At 37.3% G+C, this 23,350-nt stretch overlaps 1 protein-coding gene across 4 annotated transcripts; it reads right to left on the reverse strand.

Moving 5' to 3' along the window:
- Window positions 1-9,978: 9,978 nt before the first annotated feature.
- On the reverse strand, window positions 9,979-21,465 carry LOC127943411 (putative mediator of RNA polymerase II transcription subunit 26). Of its 4 annotated transcripts, XR_008149643.1 has the most exons (8): window positions 21,013-21,465; window positions 17,607-17,703; window positions 14,906-14,977; window positions 14,147-14,340; window positions 12,719-13,598; window positions 12,355-12,469; window positions 11,321-11,396; window positions 9,979-11,217 (listed from the first exon to the last, which is right to left on the reverse strand). XR_008149643.1 is itself a non-coding variant. In XM_052539881.1 (7 exons), the coding sequence occupies exons 4-7, from the start codon at window positions 14,315-14,317 to the stop codon at window positions 11,384-11,386; spliced, it is 1,179 nt and encodes a 392-aa protein (XP_052395841.1). In that variant the 5' UTR covers window positions 14,318-14,340; window positions 14,906-14,977; window positions 17,611-17,700; window positions 21,013-21,465; the 3' UTR covers window positions 9,979-11,383. The 4 variants fall into 4 exon arrangements, 3 of the variants coding, with proteins under 3 accessions (XP_052395841.1, XP_052395840.1, XP_052395838.1); XM_052539881.1 differs by having other exon boundaries at window positions 9,979-11,396; window positions 17,611-17,700; XM_052539880.1 differs by having other exon boundaries at window positions 9,979-11,396; window positions 17,607-17,700.
- Between the last annotated feature and the right edge of the window lie 1,885 nt (window positions 21,466-23,350).

Genomic DNA, 23,350 nt, shown 5'->3' on the forward strand with positions numbered 1-23,350 from the left:
CTGTCTGTCTCCTTTGACTATCTGTATGTCTCCTCTGTCTGTCTGTCTATCTGTCTCGTCTGTCTGCTCTGTATGTCTGTCTATCTCCTCTGACTGTCTGTCTGTCTGTCTCCTTTGACTGTCTGTCTGTCTCCTCTGTATGTCTGTCTGTCTTTCTGTCTCCTCTGTATGTCTGTCTATCTCCTCTGTCTGTCTCCTCTGTTTGTCTATCTCCCCTGTCTGTCTGTCTTTCTGTCTCCTCTGTATGTCTGTCTATCTCCTCTGTCTGTCTCCTCTGTTTGTCTATCTCCCGTCTGTCTGTCTATATCGTCTGACTGTCTGTCTGTCTATCTCCTCTGTCTGTCTCCTCTGTTTGTCTATCTCCCCTGTCTGTCTGTCTATATCGTCTGACTGTCTGTCTGTCTATCTTCTCTGTCTGTCTCCCCTGTTTGTCTATCTCCCCTGTTTGTCTGTCTATATCCTCTGACTGTCTGTCTGTCTATCTCCTCTGTCTCCTCTGTTTTTCTATCTCCCCTGTCTGTCTGTATGACTCCTCTGACTCTCTGTCTATCTGTCTGTCTGTCTCTTTCTTTCTGTCTGTCTCCTTTGTCTGTCTGTCTGTCTGTCTGTATGTCTTCTCTGACTCTCTGTCTATCTGTATGTCTGTTTCCTCTTTATGTCTGTCTCTCTGTCTATCTGTCTTCTCTGTCTGTCTGCCTCCTCTGCCTTTCTGTTTGTCTGCCTGTCTCCTTTGTTTGTCTGTCTGTCTGTTTCCTCTTTATGTCTGTCTCTCTGTCTATCTGTCTTCTCTGTCTGTCTGTCTCCTCTGTCTGTTTGTCTGTCGATCTGTCTCCTTTGTCTGTCTCCTCTGTTTGTCTGTCTCCTCTGTCAGTCTTCTCTGTCTGTTTATCTCCACTGTCTGTCTCCTCTGTCTGTCTGTCTGTCTGTCTCCTCTGTTTGTATCCTCTGCCTGTCTGTCTCATCTGTCTCACTGTCTGTCTCCTGTCTGTCTGTCTGTCTCTCTGTCTATCTGTCTCACTGTCTGTCTGTCTATCTGTCCATCCGTCTGTCTCATGTTTCCTCAAGTTCTGTCCGTATGTGTTTTTCTTATAAGTTTACAAAAAAAAATGTAAACAAAAAAATACATGCAGCAACAATGTTAAACAACATTACAGGATATAAGTGAGTATATTTTACAGGTAAGGTAAATGTGACTCATAAGTTAATTCATTTTACTGGTTAAAAATATATATATAATTTTAAAAAAATACAATAAAATGTATACAGCACATACACAATTTAACTTAAACATGTCCTGTATTGTCAAGTCACCTTTATTTTTTTAGCACTTTATACAATGCAGATTGTATAGCATGTGTATAAAAACATGTCCCACATTCTTTTTCTGACGTTTGCAGGTTCCCCCATGTGGGGTGCCAGTTGTGTATGTATATGGCTGTAATAGCTCAGCTGTAATAAATGTGCAGTGGAGCAGACACTTCATAACTCATCTGTACTGAGCTGAGTTACAGCGGCCTGATGAAGCCCTCACATAATCAGCTTCTGAAGTGGGTGTGTCGCAGTGTACACACACACACACACTCACAAACTAGAAATATCTCTACATGATCAAATGGGAACCAGGGAAATGGCGAGAAAAGGTCTTGTAACTGAAAGGGACAATAGGAGAGTGAATTAAAGCCTAATGCAGCTGCTAACAGGAAGTAGGGTTGACGGCCAGGATTAAACGCAGTTGTGCTGAGGGGTTTTCGGAGAAAAACGAAAACTGTGAGACATACAAAGCCATGGAGTGTGAGAGAAGGTCAGAGGTCAAGGATCCAATTAACACCATTCACTCTGCACTGAGACGGGTTAAAATATCTCAAACCATCAGTGCATTTTAACACCAGACACCTCTATGGCAACCGGAATCTAAATAAAACAACAGCCGAGGACAAGAGGGACAAGACTGCATTTCACAATTCACATTTCGAAACACTTTCACAAAGATCCATGGCTTTTATTTGGAGACATTCCGCTTTTTGTGCTCACACAGAACATTTGTTTACTGCGTGATATTTTTAGATGAAGTTTTGATGGCATGATGAAAGGAGGATTGGAAGCAGCCAACGGTTTTTAACTTCTCCAAATGTTAAAATGAGAAGGAAATAGGTGGCCTTCTTACTTTCGATTAAACAAGCAAATTTTATTTTATCTGAAGAACCCAAAGTAATTGTACATTAGAGATGGGACATTACCAGGGGACAAAAGAGAAGAAACTAGATTTTACATTTTCTGAGGAATGCTAGGATGTGGCTGCCAGGCCATTGCTATGCAGTTGCTAGGGTGTTTCTATGTGGATGCTAGGGTGTTGGTTACTTACTGTCCCAAGTGAAAAGAGCCCTCATTTAAGTTTCTAAGATGTTCTGCTCTCTGTCGTTGGCTCAAGATTCCCCCTCAGAGTAAATAGATTTTTTTGGGATGTCGCAAAGTTAAAATTAAATTATGATTTGTTTTATCTTTAGCAACCAGATTACCATTGTGTTTAAGAATAAATCATTTTTAAACTTACAATTAGCCAATAAGAAATATTTGAGGCTACATTTCTGTAATTTTCCTGAATTATTTTTCTAATCTGTGTTTAATGTCATTCATTAGCTAATTTAAACATAATGCTTACATTTTAATAAAATGTTTAAAGAAACAAAAATCAGATTTACACACTAATACATTCTTTTTAAAAATAAAATATATAGTTTTTTTCACTATGTATGGCTCAATGCATCGTTCAACTGTCAAATTGATTTATTTTTTCCCCCTAAAAAAAGTGTAGTTTTATGATTTTCCTCCAAACCAGTCTGTGCCTAAGTAACTTGGGGAAAAAAAACAAAAGCAGGTTCATTCATTAGCTAATATCAACATATTACTAAAATGTAATCAAATTTATTAAAGAAAAGCATAAAAAGGCTAAAATATTAGCAAATTTACAATCGTTAATTCTACATTTAAAATACTGTCTTAATATACTGCTAAAACTTTTGTAAATAAGTTTTTTTTTCTTTCTTTTTTTTTCGGTAAATTGCAAAACATGCAAAAACAAACATGAAATGAATGTGAATCCAATAGCAAAGGATTCCAGACAATGTTTATGCCACTAAAACTACATTTGAAACTTTTGTTGGCCAAATAATTCTTAACAATATACTGAAATGCGTTTTAATGCTTATGTTTTCACCAGCAACTTGGTTCACAACAGTATGACAAAATGTACTTCAGTCCTTCACAGTCTCAAGATAACATGTCATTTAATCAATCGATACACAACTTTAGCAGTAAAGTTTTCCTAATGAAATTCAAGTATAAAGATTTTTTGCTATTTTGTTTGCAGCTAGTAGCTTTAGGAAGCTAATGAGGTAGATTTAACAAATTGCTAAACACATCTCATTTAAAAAGAAAATACAATATCAAATACAATTTCAGTTCTTAGTAAGTTGTTTTCAAGTACAATTGCATCAGGAGTTTAAATCTTGTGTTTTAAAGAATGCACAAAAAAGAAAACGCTGAGTGTCAAAAAGTTCATTCAGTATTTTTCTTGATGGAGGTTGTGAATGATTGTGACATCCAGATGTGTGAAAGTGGAAAATGGGCAGATGAGCCTACAACAAGCATTCTATATAATTTACATTATTATTATTATGTATTAACATATTTGCAGAGATAAGATCAGGGTAAGTTATATTAAAACTATGAGAGGATTTGAAAATGTCAATGAGAGGTTCTCGCTAATGTAGCTTTAGACGTCTGTATGTATGTATGTGTATTTTCTCTGAAGTCAGTCAGTGAAACAACACCCAGCTCATAGCAGATGCTTGAGTGGGGCCGTGATCTCTCTCTCTCTCACACACACACACACACACGCACACACACACACACACACACACACACACACAGTCATGGTGCAGTTGAGAGGTCTGCCAGACTGACAATATTGACACCGTACTGCACGATGAGGGAGAAACCATTGCATCTACAGTACATTCCCAAGATCAGATGAATGTCATGGATGCGTAACCTAAAAATAACTGTGAAAGTAGAACATCTGAATTGTCAGCATGCTTGTCCATGTTTGTGAAGCCTGCAGGCATTGAGTAATGCGATATGTGTCAGATATTTTGTCTGAGGGGAAGACATTAGTCACAGCGAGATTAGGTCATGACCCAAAACCGATTAAAGAGTTAAGATACTGTTCCGATTAACAGTCTGATTGAATACTGGGATGAATGCGGTGATTACAAACTGCGATGGAAACTGTAGGATCTTAAGAGTGTTGTCAGTTTTATTGGTGAAAAAGTCGTTTTTTCATCATCTTATGTGTGTATGTGACTTGCATTGCAAATCTAGATATTTATTAATAAAAGCACTGTGATTGTTTGTGTAATAGTACACATTTGTGTTCAATCCAGATTTTTTGTCAGTACTATGCACATTCCGCCACCAATAAAGTCCAAAATGATTCAAGGAGAGCTCCAAAAAATATGTACATTTTAGGAATGCCAAAGTTTTAATTTATACTTGCAACAGCTTTCCTTTCAAGTTGCGAAATAAATGTTAAAAAATATTATAATATTAAATGTAAAGTACTTCATTTTACAACATCAATTGCTAAATTATAAATTGTTAAATCGAAAATAATTCTAAATATACTGGGGGAAAAGACAAATATTTGGTTCGACAAACATTTATTTAAACACTAATTTCGCTGATAATGTGCCTGTTCAGACCAGCACATACATTTGAATGCCAGCAATATGAAGGATTTTAAAATATATATATTTCACTAATTTCTGTTCCATCGCATTGTTAAGAAAATTGTCCAACCAATTTTATTTGTACTTTTGGTCACATGCCCAAAGCTGCTGATGTTAGTTACATAAAACTGACTAGTGGTATTTCGCTAAGCGCCAGTGAATATCAAAGGCAGAAAACTTTTTTGATGCAAATTACACACAAAGCGTGACCAAATTTTCATGAAAATGGCGTGAACAAGCTTTAAAGCTGCATGTAAATCGCATGTGCTCAAGAGAACAAAATTGCCACTGTAGCTTATACTAGTAATAAATTACTTCTGGTTTATATTGCGAATACAAATTCTGAAGAATTTCAGATTGGTGACAGACAGGGCCGTGCACAGACCTTTTGAGGGGCATGTGCTGAAACTGAAAAAGGGCACCCCCCCCCCCCTTTTTTTATATTAAGATTATTTAGTAAGCCTGCATAAAAGGAAGAAATGGTCACATGTTCATGACAAATTCAGTAACACAAAATAATAGTCTCAAAAGCTTTAGATTTATTCACGATTAATAACATCCATAATAATAATATTAGATAATATAGATAAACAGGGTTTTAAGGGCTTATTTAAACCTAATACAACAGCAACCTTCTGTGAGCCATGTATCTGGCAAAAAATTTATACTGTGGTGGACCAGGGATGTTGGTCTCTTGAAGGTCTCTTATTCACTACACTTTCCCTAAAATAAGCCAGCAATGAAAAAATAAATAAAAATAGTGTGAAATGTACAGTTGCAGTGAAAAGCATTTCTGAAGGATCATGTGACACTGAAGAGTACTGAACTGGAGTAATGATGCTGAACATTCAGCTTTGATCACAAAAATAAATTACATTTTAAAATATTCAAATAGAAAACAGTTATTTAAAATTGTAAAACTATTACACAATATTACTGATTTTGCTGTATTTTGTATCAAATAAATGAAGCCTTGGCATGAATCATGAATTACATTCTGCATGATAAAATATAAAGATTTCAGTGATCTTCTGAAAATTTTTTTTTTAGTTACTACTACATTACTGTAGTAAAACCATGTTTTATAACATTTTATACAGAGAGTATACAGAGAGTATACCATAACATGATTAGGCTAAATGTTAATAAATTAAGTGTATCAGCAATCATAAATCAAAGAAGAAATTTCTTAGAAATATAGTTATCTAGGTGACGAAGATCACTCGTCGCTGTGTAAGTTCCAGTATGAAACAGCGCGGGGGCGCACCTGTTATGATTTCCCGATGGTAAAAACAAATTATATGTTGTTGTATTACTTATCAATATATCGTTTTTGACCAGCGAATGTGTGCAAATGTGATTTTTTTTTCTGTCCGTCATTAAAACGGCTACGGCGCCTGCCGCTGCCGGGATCACATTACATTTTCATCTAGTTTACAAACTAGTTTTTTTTAGCTATATAGACGGAGCGCTCAGTTTTTCCTGTGGTAAAATGCATTTGGCCAAATTAGCATTTTATAAAAGATGAAATGCTACTGTATGCACAGGCTATTTAAGTGTTGGCTATATATTGGCTATGACTAGATGGCAAATGCTAGCCCCCTCTCTCAGGCGACGTCCCACATTTCTCAGTCAGTCAGTCAGACATCAAATAAATAAAATATGAGCCTTTATAGACAGTGTTTAGTAGTACTTATTCAAACAACAAGATATTTATTTACCCTTCGCAAAACTTTGTTCAGCTCAGCTGTTGTCTACTGTGCGGCTGCTGTGGAACTTCAGTTGATTCAATGAGAGGGGGCGGAGTTATCAGCTTACTGACAGCTTGAGGATCGAATAAGATTTACACAAGCTTGTTTTAAGAACTTTAATTTGGTAAAACAGACAGACAGGCGTAAAGGGTGACCAATAGCATTGATTAAAAAAAAAAAAAAAAACACCACCAAAAAAAGGGCACTTCAGAGTGTAAGGGCAAAAAGGGCATGTGCTCTGCACAGGTTGAGCCCTACCTGTGCACGTGCCTGGTGACAGATATATCTGTATCAGACATTTCTAGGAAGTACTTTTTTTTTTTTTGTGCATTTTAATGTTTCCATCCAGCATTTTTCTGATTAATTTCTCATAACACAATATCATGACAATTCGTAACATTTTTAGTTTCGGCAAATTGTTATGTAATTCGTATGAAACCTCATTCGAACATTTTCGTACAATATGCATCAGATTGGATGAAATCGCCACCTTGTAAAAATAGTTACGTTTTCCCTTGAGATCGGGTTGGATATCGCAAAGTTCAAATTAAAATATGATTCGTTTTATCTTTAACAACCAGATTACTATTGTGTTTAAGAATAAAGCATTTTAAACTTAAAAATTAGCCAGTAAGAAGTATTTTAGGCTATTTTGTTTTTTTAATTCTCCAGCAATTTGGATATATCAACATTTATCTAGATTTTTATTAATATTATTATTATTATTATTATACAGTATTATAGTATGGTCCAGTTTGTCTGTCCCTGTCTTTATCTCAATCTGTGTCCCATATTTTTGCTGTGGGCTGTATCTGTCCCTTTAAGAGTGTGTCCTTACACAGAGCTGCTAAATCTGGCACAGGTCTGTGTGTAGCGTTACGAGCCCTGCACGATCTGATGGTGATTATGACACTCAGACTTTATTCCACGCATGCATTATCAGCTCTATCTGTGCCAGCCAAAACACACAGAGCACACAAATGTATAAATAACGCACACAGAAAACCAAAGCCAAAACACACCACCAGGAACTCATAAAAAAATGTATTCTTTACCTACTGTTAAAGACCAGCTGAGAAAATGCTTACAGAACCTTTAGGATTTTGAGTTAGAATTGCTACATTTGGCAGAATTTTACAGTGACCTATCCTTAACCAATAGCCTACCTGGCCTAGATAACATCACTGGCAAAGAAAATTGCTTCAAAATTGTAATTTAGTTATAAAATGAGTAATTGGTAGTGATGGATGCTTTCGAAACACTGCTTTGTGAAGCTACGAAACCTTTGCAAATCAATTATTTCTAACCAGTATTTTGGAGCTTTTTTTTTTACACCTGTAAATAGGTAATAAAAACCGGATAAAGTTTATAAATTTGAATACATTTGTAATGTTCTATTTATTTACTCTTATTAAGGGACTAGTAACTCTTACTCTAGAACGACCTAGCCATGTGATTCTAGAGCAAATTTGACCCCCTCTTTACCTTTCTCTTGTGCAAACACTACACACCGATGTGTTTGTGGTTAAATCTGCACTTTATATTAGATGCACACACACGTGTTAATTCGCAGAGGTGTACCGTGGCTATTTGAGCAGTGTAGATGGATGGAGGATTGACCGGGGCAGGGGACACCAGGCCAGGTGGAGCCCAGGTGTGAGTGAGTTCAGTGAGGGTAAGCTGCAGGGTGTGCCAGGGTTCAGCTGGAGCTCTCACATCACACGAACACACCAAAACCACCCCATGCATCACAACACACACACGCGGGTGGATATCCATACACTCAAATAATTTTTTATTTAATCCTCCTTCTGGTCTGAAACTTTTCTCTTTGGGTTGAATGAAGTGCACAAAATAAAATGCTTGAAAAGTACTTCATTTCTATTTTGTTTTTCAGATTAGCTGATATGTATGTGTGTCTTAAGAGACATTTCTAACATCAACACTGTAATGATGTTTTTATACTATAATTGCATACTTAAAGAGATATCTGATTTCTTAGCCACTATATAGGTAAATAATGCTTAAAATAACACCAGTTTGCAAAATCAATCAAAATAAAAGACTGTTTTGTCCAGATAACTGGAACTGACGACACTAGAAACATTACTTTAATATCATACAGTTAGGGCTGATCGTTATGCGCATCTCGTCAGTAAAGCCGGTTCTCTAATTAGCGGTTAATTCCATCAGGTTTACTGACGAGATGCGCATTAACGATCGGCTGATCGTGATCGGAGCACCCCTACATACTGTATATGTTTTTATGCTAATTACAGTATTTTGCCGTTAGCTCAGCAACATGCTTAAGTCAAGCTCTGTTGGAATGTCAGTAGTTTCTTGTTTCCACAAGAATTGGCGCCCTTGCAGGCCATTTCCATTTAGTATGCAGCTGCCTTGTAGGCAGTATACAGTATTGCAACTCAACTAGTTTCATGTGGAGAATATTTGACTGTTTTTAAGGTCTCGGTCATAACTTAGGGGTCTGGCGGTGTCTACAAATGATTGCCGTGTCTGTTTTTTTATGCTCGAAACTTCGACCCTCACTTGAAGAGGCAGCCTCTATGTCGGGGGCCCCAGACACACACATAACTCCCACTTTGAGATTACCGAGCACTTGTGAAGACTAGATGGTCTACGTTCACAAAGATTTACCTCTTACTCCGTGTCACTCCCTACATGTCATCGGTTTTCTGTTTCTTTCACACTCCCTTTTCTCCTCGTCTGCCCTCTCTCAGACTCTCCTCTCTTCCTGTACCTCTCTTCTCACTTCTGCTGGCTTTCTGTTGCCCTCTCGTCGATTTGCTTTGTCTGTGTAACATTTATCAGTTCATCTCCTCCCGGCCAGCCCTCTGGTATCTGTTACACCACCTGATCTCCCTCTGCATACACGTCCATCTGTGCTGCTAGGACGACTGTCGGTAACCACTGCGACCTGTCACCCTCACACACACAAATCACAACTGTAATATGACCACCACACGCTACATGCTGTGCAGAATCATCCATATGTAAAGACACACAAACAACATTTTGAAGAGCTGCGAAATTTGATTTTCGTGGGAGCATTTGCATGTGTATTAGCAGGAACAGTCTAAAAAAAAGTAGTGTTTATCCTGACTCGAGATGCTAGAGTAGAATTTAAGACTTTTTTTCCTCAAGTTGTATTGCAGATTGGTAGATAAACATGATCTTGACCTTGTTTGTTTGATACTGCATTTGTATGACATGTTTTGTATGGTTCAGCTAATGCTACATGTGTTTCCAAGATGGCCGCCGAAACCGGTTTTACTTCAAGAGATTTTGATTATATCTGGATTTGGTTTATGACTTGATTTCTGAGGAAGCATTGGCAGTATATGCCACTCTGGATGAAAATCTCAAACGTTTTTTGCAAAATTGAATGGGGAGAAGAAGAAAAAAAAACATCAAACCAATGATAAATTTAAAATGTTTCATATTTATATTAAAATAGCATTATTACATTAACAATAATTTCCATCAAAACATATAACAATTACTCTTGGAAGCAGATAGGTAGTGCATCTACCTTTTATAAATAAGTTACGTAAAAAGCCCGAAAATGCACAATTTACAAACAGTTATTTTATAGCTTTACAAGATTCCAGAAGCAGCTGAATGCACAGACGGATGTTTGGGAACAGCAGGCATAAAATGACAGAGTGCTCAATACCGCCCCCTACAGGATGGGAGTATCTCACTGTTACCTCATTACAGCTAAACACAGTCTTCTTATTTCCATTTAAATATTGAATTAGGAACTATTTGACTGTGCATCTACCAACATGCGAACATTGAGTGCTTTCAGCACTTCATAGTTAATAATCTCCAGTGTACGTCATTCCAGTGTTTCTGCACCAATTAAATAATGTGCATGATACTGAGAGATCCTTACAAAAAAGTACTGAGGCGGTACCAGAAGGATTACCATATGGTATATACATAGTACTCCAAAGTACTTCAACCAACACCATCATATTACCATGGTAAATGTCCAAAAGACTGTTTAGTAAGTGCTTTTACTCCTCGATTTTATATCTAGCCAGCTGATATTTTGCTATTTAATAAACTTGGAGTGTTCAAGTAGCTTGGAAAATGTACAGATTATACCTTTTGAGTTATACGTGTAATATTTATTTGCATTTTATCCTTTTCTGGAAGTCCTGAGCTTTATATCTCCAGTTGTTTTGCTCTTTGAGATGCCCAGTTCAAAGTCCTCACAACTTTACATATTCCAGTTTTGACTTCTTCCAGTTGCTATTCCAGTAGTTCGTCCAGTGGATAAATAGTCCACAGTTGTTTTCCAACCCGACCCACAGTAGGTCTACATCATTCATTGGCATTTGAAGGCTACTTTGACTTTCCCCAAGCAGCTTATCACTGATTTGAGCCCGTTCTTGGCCAGCCAAGTCAATATTGCACCACATTTGGCAGTTGTTCTGCTGACCGAAGTGTGAAGTGTATTTGGCAGACCGTAACGCTGTTGTTTTAAATACAGTCTTACTATTAGGCAGGCTGTGTTTGCGTCCATATGGAATCCTTTTTAAGTCCTTTCTCACAGGAAATCCTGAGTGCGACCAACTCCCATAGGGCAGACACCGTAGAACTGGTGGCCTCCAATGACTGCAATGGCTGATGGGAAATGTAGTTCATGGGAGCTTTTTTGGCAAAGATCAAAGAAATTTCCAGTTATTATAAAGACATTTCCAGTGCGTCTCTGCTATATCCTGTGTGTGTGTGTGTGTGCGCATGTGTCTCCACCCTGACTCCCAGCCTTGTGGTTGCTCCTGGGACTTTGGCAGCAGTTCAAAGTCTTGGTATTCTTCAGGACATTACCCTGTAAGAGGATAAGGGTCCAAATCTGGTTAGATCTTTGATTAGATTTCACTTGAAAATTGAATTGCTTTGTTAAAGCCACAGTGTGTCATTTCCACGCCACTAAGGGTATCAAACTGAACTACAGTCTGTTTAAATGGGATCAACCAATAGTATTTATATATGGAGGATGCTATTAACCTTAGCATTGTTGATCCAACAATGGTAGACTGGGTGTTGGAAAACATTTCTGCAGTTCTGTTTTAATGTTACTAGTTACGCAGAAATGAGTTGGTTTTGGTGTATTCTATATTTAGTGAGGTACGGGTCAGTTACACGTAAGTGTGTTCACAAGGAATAATCTTTTAAAGCATATGTGCCAATATGCTCTTTGTATTCTTGTTGGTTTCATATCATTTTTAAGCACTTTTGTATAATTTTCAAGTTTAAATTTAATGACTTTAAAAGTGTCATGTGGTGTAAAATCTAAAGTATATATATTTTTTTCCCTAAAACTTAATTTATACATCTTACCTAATTATTTTCAAAAACGTTTTGAAAAAAAAAAAATATTTTCAAGGAAACAAGTTTTCATGGATTCAGGGTAAATATCATTACATTTTTGGGAAATCATACCACATGACTTTTTACAATCTTGTGTCATTTCCTGTTTTGGTGCTGGTAGCCATTGACTTTCATAGTATTTTTTTTTCTTTTTTCAATACTATGGAAGTCATTGGCTACCGCCAAGTGTTTGGTAACCAACATTCTTCAAAATATCTTCGTGTTCAACAGCTAAAAGAAATTCATAGAGGTTTGGAACAGCTTTAGTGTAAATAAATAATGACAGAAATTAAATTTTTGGGTGAACTGCCACTTTCTTATCAATAATTTGATTATTTTATTGAGGCTTTTGTGTCTTTTTGTCATGTCATTGAGCCACACATTAGATTCTTAAAACAATAATAAAATTAAATTACATTATTAACGCTCTCATGGAGGCCTTGCTCATCCTCCTCCGGTGTTTCCGCCGGTGCTTCCGTGGGGGCTGGAGAGGGGGCGGAGTCTGTGGGGCTGAGGGCGTGCTGGGAGGGGCTTCATTATGAGATAATGAAGAAAATAGAACACATAAAGAATGTGGTTAGAAGGACGGTTGGATGAAGGCTGAAATAATTAATCTCAAGGCAGCTATCAAAATATTAGCGTTACATGGTTTGTTAACCCTTGACTTTATAAGCTAACTCTGACGTTAAAGAAATAGAAAGAATAACAGGAAGCATAAGCTGCTAATTACAATACAATGTGTACACACACAATAACTCCATTTACAATCTAGACACTGACCTGTTCTTTGTGCGCTAGTCTGTTGTTGGCTAACTGCTTGTGTTGTATGCTGTTGAAGCTGATGGTGTCTGTGGTGTTGGTGGCGAAGATGATGTTGTGTTTCCTCTTGTTGCTGTTCCCTTTCCTGCTTATTTTGATTACTCGCTTCTGATTGGTGATGGTGGTGATGATGTTTTCTAACTTCTGATTGATCAGAGTGATGATTTGGTACTTCTGATAAGCCACTGGATTGGCCGATGACCTCAACGTGGCTGTAAGTGTGACTAAGACCATCTAATTGGCTGCTGTGCGGCATTCTGTTCTCTGATTGGACGGAATTGTGGGTAGGACTGTTTTTTGGTTGCTGTGGTGTCGTTTGATTTTGTTTCGTCTGTTGATCCTCTTGCAGATGTTTGTCATAATGCTGTTGCATCTTTTTTGTCATGCCATCGCCACTGTTTTCGGATTTCATGTGTTCGACTTCCTCTGTTTGTGTTGTGTCACTCATCATGCGTGGATCTACCAATGTTGTTGGTCTGGTGGGAACATCTCCTCTGCTTGTATAAGCTGGCGTGTGTGTATGTTGGTATGGGCTTTGTCTGTAGCCCTGTGTGTGTGTGACTGTGTATTTGGACTGCCATTGTGCTTCTTGACTCTCTCCATCCTCCAAATGGAGCCTTTGATTATGTTTAAGTTCATCATTGCGGTGTAGCTCCTCTTTCGATTGCGTCTTTGGTAATGTAACTTTATGGTGGAGTCTGGGCGGAGGAAGGGGTGTGGTCTGGAGCCGTGGGGGATGTGCAGAAACACGTGATTGACAGCTACAAGTCACATGGTCCTCCACGGGTATGACAACCTTCTCATAGACTGGCTGTCGGTTGATAAACTGTATTTTTGTCATCTAGACAAAAAAAAAAAAAAACGAGAGATCAAAATAATGATATTTACAATCATAAAAAAATTATAATAACCTACTTGTAAATACTGGGTTAAATATTCAATTTGTAATTAGATTACTATTTTTTTTTTAGAATTGTTATGTTAACAATGTGATATGCTAATCTGCATAACATTACACACTACATTTGGGTAAAATTGGCTATTTGTAATTAGAATTTTATGTTAGCATATGTTGATAAGCTAACAATGTTATACACAAATTAACATTGAAATGCACAGTACATATAAATATTATGTAAATCAATGTATTTATAACTATATTGACCTATTTAAGCATTAGCATGTTGCTAAGCTAGCAATGTTATTCACCAATTGGCATAACATAAAAATAGATGAAGATATCTTAGATCAAGATTTTTTTTTTCACAAAGTGCAATGCATTCTGGGATGACCTTCTCAGTAAATCATTCATGTAATGTTGCTTAATAATTTGGCCAACTTGTTGTCTAAAAGCAGGTACAAAGTCATTACAATTTTGCGCATAAATACCTGTAAATGTCGCGTTTCTGTGGTGACTGGCGTGCATTGTAGAATGCGTGTGTTGCAGCAGCCCGAACAGCGCTGCACTTCCACACATGGAGGCCATAACAAAAAGTTGGCGTTCCGTTTGTCCAACATCGAACGGGTCACTTCCATAACTTCTGTTCTCACCTTACACATTGCCTGCTGGGCCACCTGAACGCCTATGAGAGAGACAGAAATAACAGTGGTTGATTTCATGTTTATTTAACATTTATTTATCAAACTCCCACATAGCAGCAGTCAAACTGGATGGAGGACAAACCAGACTCACAGGACTACTATAATTCACCCTCTCAGTGCTGTCAGAGTGTGTTTGTTGTAAAATTTGCAGATCTGAGGTACACTTGTCTGAAAGTGAGCACTCAGAAAGAGAGAAAAAACATAAGGGTTTGAGTATGTGTGCGAAAGAAGCGTGGGTGGTAAAATTGAGCTTTGAAACTTGTGTGTGTTTGAGGGTGACCTAAGGACATGCGGCGAGACAGGATGAGACCTAATCAATCACAGAGATGCAACAGCAGACTCCAGGCTCATATAAGCACATCTCACACACTCGCACAAACACACCACAAAGCCACAACACCATTGTGGAATGGAGATGCCACAGTGTCTCAAAATAATCGCCACAGTCTGTAAATACATAGAAATCCTGCTAGAGGACAAAGATGAAGAGACGGGAGTGTGGAAAAGAGACAAAGAGAGGAAGGAAGGGAATGCTAGAAGACTTACTAAGGCTTCTGGGAAGACGTCTGTGTGTTCCGTTAGATTGCACCTCATTCTCTGGCTTTTCATCATCTTCCTCTAAAGATGAAAGACAAAACGAAGGAGGGATTAAAGATCGGTTACATTGTCCACCAATTTTGGGTAGTTAGAGAACTTTAAAGCTAATTTCAGATCTTGTAAACTCCTGAAATCCACAAGTAAATATAATTATAATGATAATTATAAAGTTTTGATAATCAATCTTAGGTGCTGTTTACATAACGGCATTTCAACTGAAAACTTTTTACGTGTTTAAGTCGTTCATTTACCCAACAAGGGCCATAAAATGAGGGCCATAAAATGCAAAATGCAGGTTTTGAAAAGTTATTGTCTCTGTTTAAATATAAAAATGTGAAGTTGTGATGCACAGCATAACGTGTTAGGGTTTCTTTACAAAGTGACATCGCCAACTACTGGCCTGGCATGCACAAAACAGCATTTTATGTTATTTTATATGAACCTAATACTATGAGAATACAGAGAAGTCCAGCACAGCACAGCTTTTAGCTAATGAATGATAAAGATAGCCAATCAGAATCCATCCAACATTAAAGTGCTTGGAAAATTTACAGTGGCTCATGACAAAATGGCAATGCATGCCTCTAATAAACTTAAGGTTAGCATTTGTTAATGCAGATGCTAGTAGTTATTGTTATAGTTATTATTCTGTATGTGAACGTCCTAGTTAGGGAAAATTAACTACAACTATAACAATAGTGACAAAGAGGAACAATTTCATTCAAATCTCATTCAGAATTTTTTTTTTACAACTGATATCGCAGAATTGCGATAATAATTAACAGAAAGTGGATGCTAATATAGATGTCATGGTGTGAATAAGCCTTTTATGCCTGATCTACCAATGTACAGAAATACTGTACATTTTCAAAATATTATTTGTATATGATTTATTTCCTAATTTTCTCATCTTTTTAGGGAACCTATATGTTCCCCTCTTGGGGAGAAACTCCAGTAAAATAGTGTAAGAAAAAGAACCTCCAACACAGACAGTTAAGAATTGTTTGATTCTATGATGTTGTATGACGAGTCTGCTTTTTTGTTTATCGGACATACGAATTTTGGACATAAGTGGATTGTACTGTATAGTTAAAGCATTTCTACTTAATTTGTTTAGTAAGTGTTACTAGGCATCACAAACGCTGTAAACTTACAACTATTCCATCAACCAATCCTCTATTGAAATGCTCATTTTTTTCAATTTGAACCTGTACATACGACTGGAACTCTGTCAGTGCATTTGTGTCTCTGTATGTCTCATCCTAAAGACCTGCTGTGTCTTAGATTGCCATTTGAATCCTCTTGATTCCACTGTCCTGGCACCTTGCCATATATCTAATCAAGAGTATCCATAAGTGCCGTTTGTCTGGTATAATAGCTCTTGAAGTAAGGGTCGTAAACATTGTTAAATCTGGCTAAAATGCACACACATACACAAACCGGTATAGGGAACAATAGTGTAGCCTTGTGTTTGTGTCCCTTCTGTAAACTTAGAGCTGGACTGGGCTCAAGGTCACTGCTATTGTGCCTGTGAAAAGCTATGCACTGCCCATTCATGTAAATATTACCATTATCCACACGCATTCACACACACACGTGTACACACACACATGCACTGCATTCCAGACCCTTCACTCTTTCCTGCCTCACATTTCCACTCAACACACTCCAGAAAATACACACATTCCACAAATGACGAGACATTTACTAGTTTGAAGTAGTGCTGATATGAGTTTTTCAATGTCCTATGATGATATGTAGAGAGCAAGGTGGCCAGTGCAAGATATAATGTCAATATATATGTAACAGTATATAACTATATAACCGAATATAACCAAATTTATGAATTTCATAAGACAATTAAAGGGATACTCTTCGCCTTGTGACTGTCCCATAGACTGTTATACTGTCGAGGTCCATAAAAGTATGAAAGACATCATCAGAATAGTCCATCTGCCAAAAGTGGTTCAACCGTAACGTTATGAAGCGATGAGAATACTTTTTGTATGTGAATAAAACTAAACTAACAAATGTATTTAACAATTTGTCTTCTCTGTCTCTCCCCAAATCACCGTAATTATTTTTTTTACTTCTGACGATGTCTTTCACACTTTTCTGGACCTTGACCGTGCAATTTACTTGGCAGTCTTTGGGACAGTCACAAGCCTCCCCGGTTTTCATCCAAAATAACTTAAATTGTGTTCGGAAGACAAACATAGCTTTTACAAGTTTGGAACGACATGGGGGTAAATTGTTAATGTAAAATGTTTTATTTTGGGGTGGAGAATCCCTTTAAATGTATTTTATTTTATTTATTTATTAAGTAAATGCACTTGGTTTGATATTTTGTTCATAAAAACTCATCAAAATATATAATGTACTAATACAATTGTATATGCATTTTATCATACTGTATTCATGTATTTTATTTTATGTTTTAAATGATTTTAATCCTTTTTTAATATATATAAAATGTTAGACAGACAGTATAAATATATCATAATAATTTATTAATAATATTAATAATAATAATAAAACTTAGTTTTTTAGTATTTTTTTACCATTTTTAAAATCACACACACATACACATATAAATTGTTATGTTGTTTATGCTCTATCTTGGTTATAGTTTATTTGGGATCAGCTTTACCTACGGATTCTACGTCCAGAAGCCTCTTCAGATCATCTACAGATGAGATTGGACTGTTCATCACTAAATCCACTAGAGATGGAGGGAGAGGATCCTTCTGACGAAAAAAAAAAGAGAGAGAAAAAGAGATGGTCAAAAATGACCAGAACAGACACACCTGTCTGAGTGAAAAACCAGTTCCTGTAATTTCAATAGCCTCCGCGTATCCATGTCTAGTCAGAGTATTGAGTACACACACGTGTTGCAGAATTACAGAGAGCATGTGTGGCGAGCTCCATTTGTACTTTGTGTTTCTTTCTATCTCTGTCCTTTATTAAGCTGCCTTACTCATAATCAGGTCGCTCTATGTGCGTGTGATGTGGTCAGTGTCATGTGGCAGGCACACAGTGGGAAAATAAATATATATATATATAAATAAAACATATTGCCATAAGGAACAAACCAATCAAAAATCACACCACCACACAGTGCTTCCTCATAAATGTGTTATAATTCGTAATTTCATATAGTGTACTGGAGTACTTTTCAGCATTATGCTGTTAAGTGACATGAAAGCAATTGATTTATCTTGCATTTTAAATGAGTTTGATATACTTTATATACAGATAAGTGATATAAATTTTGGTCAGGCTGATTAATTGACCAATATAGACCACGTTATAGACCGTTGTTATTGGTAATAGTAGTTCCCCATTTTGAGTAAAGCAAGTCATTTTAGTAAGTTTAAGTGAATCTCGTTAGCTGTCATTAAAGTGTATTAGTTATATAACCAGCTGATCAAAGTAGTATTATGGGTTTTTTTTTTAAGTTAGACTCTTTTTTTAAACATCCAACCAAAATGTTTCAGAAAATCACTCCATTAGCAATGTATAAATAGTGTTTTTGTGCTAAAATTCGCAAAGCTGCAACCATTTAAACTGACTAAAATCAGATCACGTTACATATGATATCACACCCTTGAATATAATACAACTGCCCACGTTTAGTATGCTAATATTACAATACAAGTCTCATGACAATTCGTAACTAATTTGATTTGTTCGTGCAATAAATTAATAAAACAAATTCGTCCCATTGAGGCATGAGTCTAGGGGCAGAACTTAATTTAAGACTTAAGTTAATACTTGTAGCTACGCAATTTTGATTTAATCCATCATTTTATTCCAAAATGTTTTAACGCAACAGTATGGATGCATTCTCAATGTGGACACAAGGGGTGCTGTTCTTCAACAGTCTTCTACATTGAGTTTTGTTTTTCAGCTCAGCTACGGTCATGGCATATAATCACTCAACTTGTAATAATTTTGAAGATTTAACAAGTAACTATTCGTAGCTATTTAATATGTACAACCGAACTCATGCATTTTCATTCGATTTACCCTCGCCCCACGGAGAGGTAAGTTTAGAGATGGAACTTCAAACATACGTTTTTCATTCGTTTTTATAAGAATCATAGAAAAAATATGTATGAACCTGACCCCCTGCAAAATAGCTGTTTTGCAAAACACACATGCACTAAAAAAGATTTCATACCCACTGTCAAGTGCATATGTGTGTGTGTGTGCGCTGTAACACATATACTGATCCTATAAGGGATGACATCACTCCCATTTGCCACATGCCCTAATGAATCATGGGACACTGGAATGCCAATAGTTCATCCAGGGGAAAAGTTGAGGAGGAATGAGGTATAATTATGGACCTGGATTGCTATACGCGCACACTTGAAACATTAGAGGGCGGCCACATGGCAGTCTGCCATAACTGAATTCAGACATAAAGAAATACTGTATCCACACCTGCACATACAAACACAGAGGTTGCATAAATAGATGCACTGAAAGAAACATAAAAAGAGGGATCAAGCTTCGATAATCACGCTTACATAGCGAGAGATTAAATATTACAAGAACGCATAAGCACAAGCACAATAAGGTCGATCCATCTTCTATTTTCCAAAACCGAGTCATTAATTCGATGCACATTTGTTTGGCTCCTCTCAGTTGTTCGGCTCAGTTTTCATTCGCTCGATTCCTGAGTCATGTCTGCAAAAGCAATTACGTTTTTTTTTTTTTAAGCCCTCGATCCATGACACTCAATAATGCCCCGAGAGACCCAAATTATTTTATGTGATCCCGTCCACACGTCTTCACAGTGTCGCCTAGATTATTCCTCTCTCTCTCTTATATAACTTATACACAAGACTTATGATGCATCAGCTGGAGGACTAAAATCCCATCAGCGGTGCCCTTTTAAACTCCCTGAAACGGTCCAAATCAGAGCACCTGTGTTTAAAGGGTAGACCTGATATAAAGTTTTTTGTAGGTTTGCTGGTGATGCAATGGTGATATTCAAGAGACGGATTACAGAAACATCACAAGGGGATCTAGGTCTTAGAGAGAGAAACACACAGAGAGAGAGAGAGAGAGAGAGAGAGGACGGGAATTGGTGAGCATGTCATAAAGACCTTTCTGTAAAGGTCAGTACGCATATGTAAGAATCTGTAACCCAAATCGAAGATGCACGAATGAATGTATTTAATGGTAGATATCGATAGCCTATATTTAGAGAGCAGGAGGGCTGACAGTAGCATACTGTTCCAAAAAAGATTTGCATTTAAAAACAACTAAAAGAAAAATCACCCCCACCAAAAAAAAAATATAATTATATATATATATATATATATATATATATATATATATATATATATATATATATATATATATATATATGCACATTAGCCATTGATGAGTCAGCTGACAAACCCAGAATGGCCAAATATTGACCAATATACAAAATATATTTTATTATTACCAGGATTCCCACAGTAATTATTATTATTTTTTTTACATAAATACATTTTGTCTTTGTGCACGTGAGTTCAAAAGATTTGATGAATTCACATGATTTCTTTCCTAGTCTGGAAAACACAATTTCAAGTTTTCTATGACCGTGGTAACCCTCTAGAGGACCTTCTTCTAAAGCAACTCACAGCACTATTTGAACACGGCTAAAGGCGTACTGTAGTGATAAATGCATTATAACATAACTGTGGTTTAGGCAGTGACAGTGATGCTCTTGGGCTGAGTGATTTGTTTTTGGCAGTGGTCCATCTTGGAACCCATCCAGTGCACATTAATGCTGGCAACCCTAACAGTGTCTTTGTTTGAGTTTAGAGTTGCAGACATAAACAAATACAGATAGATTAAGCATCAAATCAAGGATAGTTTCTCTTTTCTCCTCCACTCTGGGGCCAGCGCGCAGTCAGGCATGCTTATGAGGGCATTTGTTACGGTTTGCTTGAATTTCATCCTCGAAATCAAGCGCGCCGTGAATGCAGCTATTGTCAAGTGAGACATATGAATCAAACTCAAACCGAGCGTGACGTCAATCAGGTGAAGCTTACCTGCGCGCGACCAGACCGCAGGCACGCCGCGAGCGCCGCGAGCACCAGCAGCAGCAGCCGCGAGCTCATCATGCGCGCACATCCAACTGTCTCTCTCGCTGTCAAACACTCTCTCACACACACACAGCCGCAGGAAAGTTTATTCCAGAGGGGTTGAGTCACTTTGAACGCCGTGCCAGCTGATCCTGTTTGCCATTTAACGGCGTATCCGAAATCTCCAGTGTGGAAAGAAAGTGGTCACGGTCCGTCAAAAAACGCATATTAATGAAACATTTGAAAGGAAATAAAAACTAAAACCCCAGTCTCCGCTTAAAACAACAGCTTTATATATCCAAGTAAGATACGTCCAGTATGTTCATTTCATAAATACCCCGTTTATTTTCATTTAAACGCTGCAAGAATGCGACTTCTCTTGGCGCGCATGCAGTTGTTGTGATGTAGCGCGTGTCTCAGGTGCTTTAAAACCGCGCTGCAGCGCTTCTCTATAGCTTCAATCTTAAAAAACAAACCACGCCCCTCCTGTCTTCTGATTGGCTCGCTAGGTGATTCGAGGCTGGACTGATGTTTCCATATTAGGCGAACGATTAGAGGAGCGGGGGTGCTCTTCAAACATGACCTGACATTCTCGAAGTGAGACTTTTCTTGGGAAAAAGGCAACCGTTTTCTCACAGCCACCTGTTCTGTCTCGTTTCACTAAAGTGCCGTTTTTGCACCATTAAGTTATTGTACTGCATTTGATGCTAATTTAAAAAGTAATCAATTAGCAATAATTGTGCCGTTATTTTCAAGAAAATCAATGCTCTTCTTGTCGTGTAAATATCACAAAACCATATCTTAAATGGGTCTTAAAGAGGATGAATTCATATTCTTTATGGTAGATGGATAAATAAATGAATCATCTTTGTGTATATAATTTTAATTTGGAGAGAAATGTCATTTTTGAGATTCACTAAAATATAAAAATATTAGTGGTAGTAGTAGTAGTAGCCCTTTATTGTCACTAGTTACAAGTACCAGCGAAATTAGCCAGCAACCATCATTTTTAAACAATCATTATTACATATGTATTTTTGTATTTTAATCATTTTATAATAATAATAATAATAATAATCATTTTCATTTTATTTCATTTTTTTTTTTATCAAACATTTAATTGAAAAATATACATGTATCTTTTGATTTTGGAGTGAAATATGACTCACATTCTCGACAGGCTTCGTGAGAATTATTAGATAAGATACTGGGAAATCATTAGTTCAGTTATGTGTGTTACTATTGATATAGTTTTAGATATAAACACTGCACAACAGAGAAACTAAAAAGTGAAATACCTCAGCTTCTGATTTCACAAGGTTTTGTGTTTTTGGGATTTCCAGTCGAGCGATGACATCATGGAGCTGAAGTCACCTCCAGGGAGCCTGAGAATGTTTGTGAAGGTCTGACCTGACGTCTGGAGACGGAGGAGTTTAAAATGAGATGTGAGATCCTCTCGTCTCACTGCACGTACGGTGTTTGCCAGCTCTTCCGCTTTCAGGGAAAATCACACATCACAAACTATGAGAGGTCAGAGGTCACAGGGACACGCCGGCCCCCTTTACCGCAGCAGCAGGAAGTGACACGGACATTTGAATGTCTCTTGGGGGCTATTTATAAACCTGCTGACCTTTTCTATCCACATGCAGTGAGTGATTGACGTGACCCAGGTTATTGTGAGCCACAGGAGCTACTGATCACCTGCACTTCAGATCAGACTTAACTCTGACACACACAAAAGTCACAAAAACAAATATAAGGTGATGTCATTAAGATAAGATCAGGTGAAACACAGAGTGAGTCAGATTTGACAGAGTGTGAGAGTGTTCTGGGTCAGTCCCGGTGTGTCACTGCAGACTGAAGTCCTGTCTGGCTCTCTGATTTAATTGATAAAGCCAATTTTCCACCTCCATTAGTAGGCCAGCCAAAATTCCTGAACTGAATGTTCAGGCTTTGAGGAGCTGCTCCTGCTCGTCCCCACTGCCCTCCACTGCTTCTCTTCTGCCTTAACAGAACTCACTGAAAGAATCCAAGATTTCCAAGGAATTTCTTCAGTGAAATCCAATCTGAAAACAGAGGGAGGGTCTGCCACAGATCACAGATGCTTTAGTATCAAAAAGTAGGCAGGATTGAGGACAAAAATGTAACATTTATGGTAAATATCTAATAATTAATATGTATAGTAGAAAAAAAAAGTAATTATTGAGTGAGATATTGTGAAAGTGAAAGTGAAAGTGACATTCAACCAAGTATGGTGACCCATACTCAGAATTTGTGCTCTGCCTTTAACCCATCCAAAGTGCAC

Source organism: Carassius gibelio, chromosome A22 (genome assembly GCF_023724105.1).
Source record: "Carassius gibelio isolate Cgi1373 ecotype wild population from Czech Republic chromosome A22, carGib1.2-hapl.c, whole genome shotgun sequence".
NCBI classification, from domain to species: Eukaryota; Metazoa; Chordata; class Actinopteri; order Cypriniformes; family Cyprinidae; genus Carassius; species Carassius gibelio.

Bases quoted from the DNA above. Each gene is read 5' to 3' on its own strand.
- LOC127943411 (XM_052539878.1), bottom strand. From the start codon at position 21,084: ATGATGAGCTCGCGGCTGCTGCTGCTGGTGCTCGCGGCGCTCGCGGCG. The intron at 14,341-14,905 runs GTAAGTCTTCTA...TCTCTCTCATAG, and splicing joins ACGTCTTCCCAGAAGCCTTA to GCGTTCAGGTGGCCCAGCAG. The intron at 12,470-12,718 runs GTCAGTGTCTAG...CTCATAATGAAG, and splicing joins GACTAGCGCACAAAGAACAG to CCCCTCCCAGCACGCCCTCA.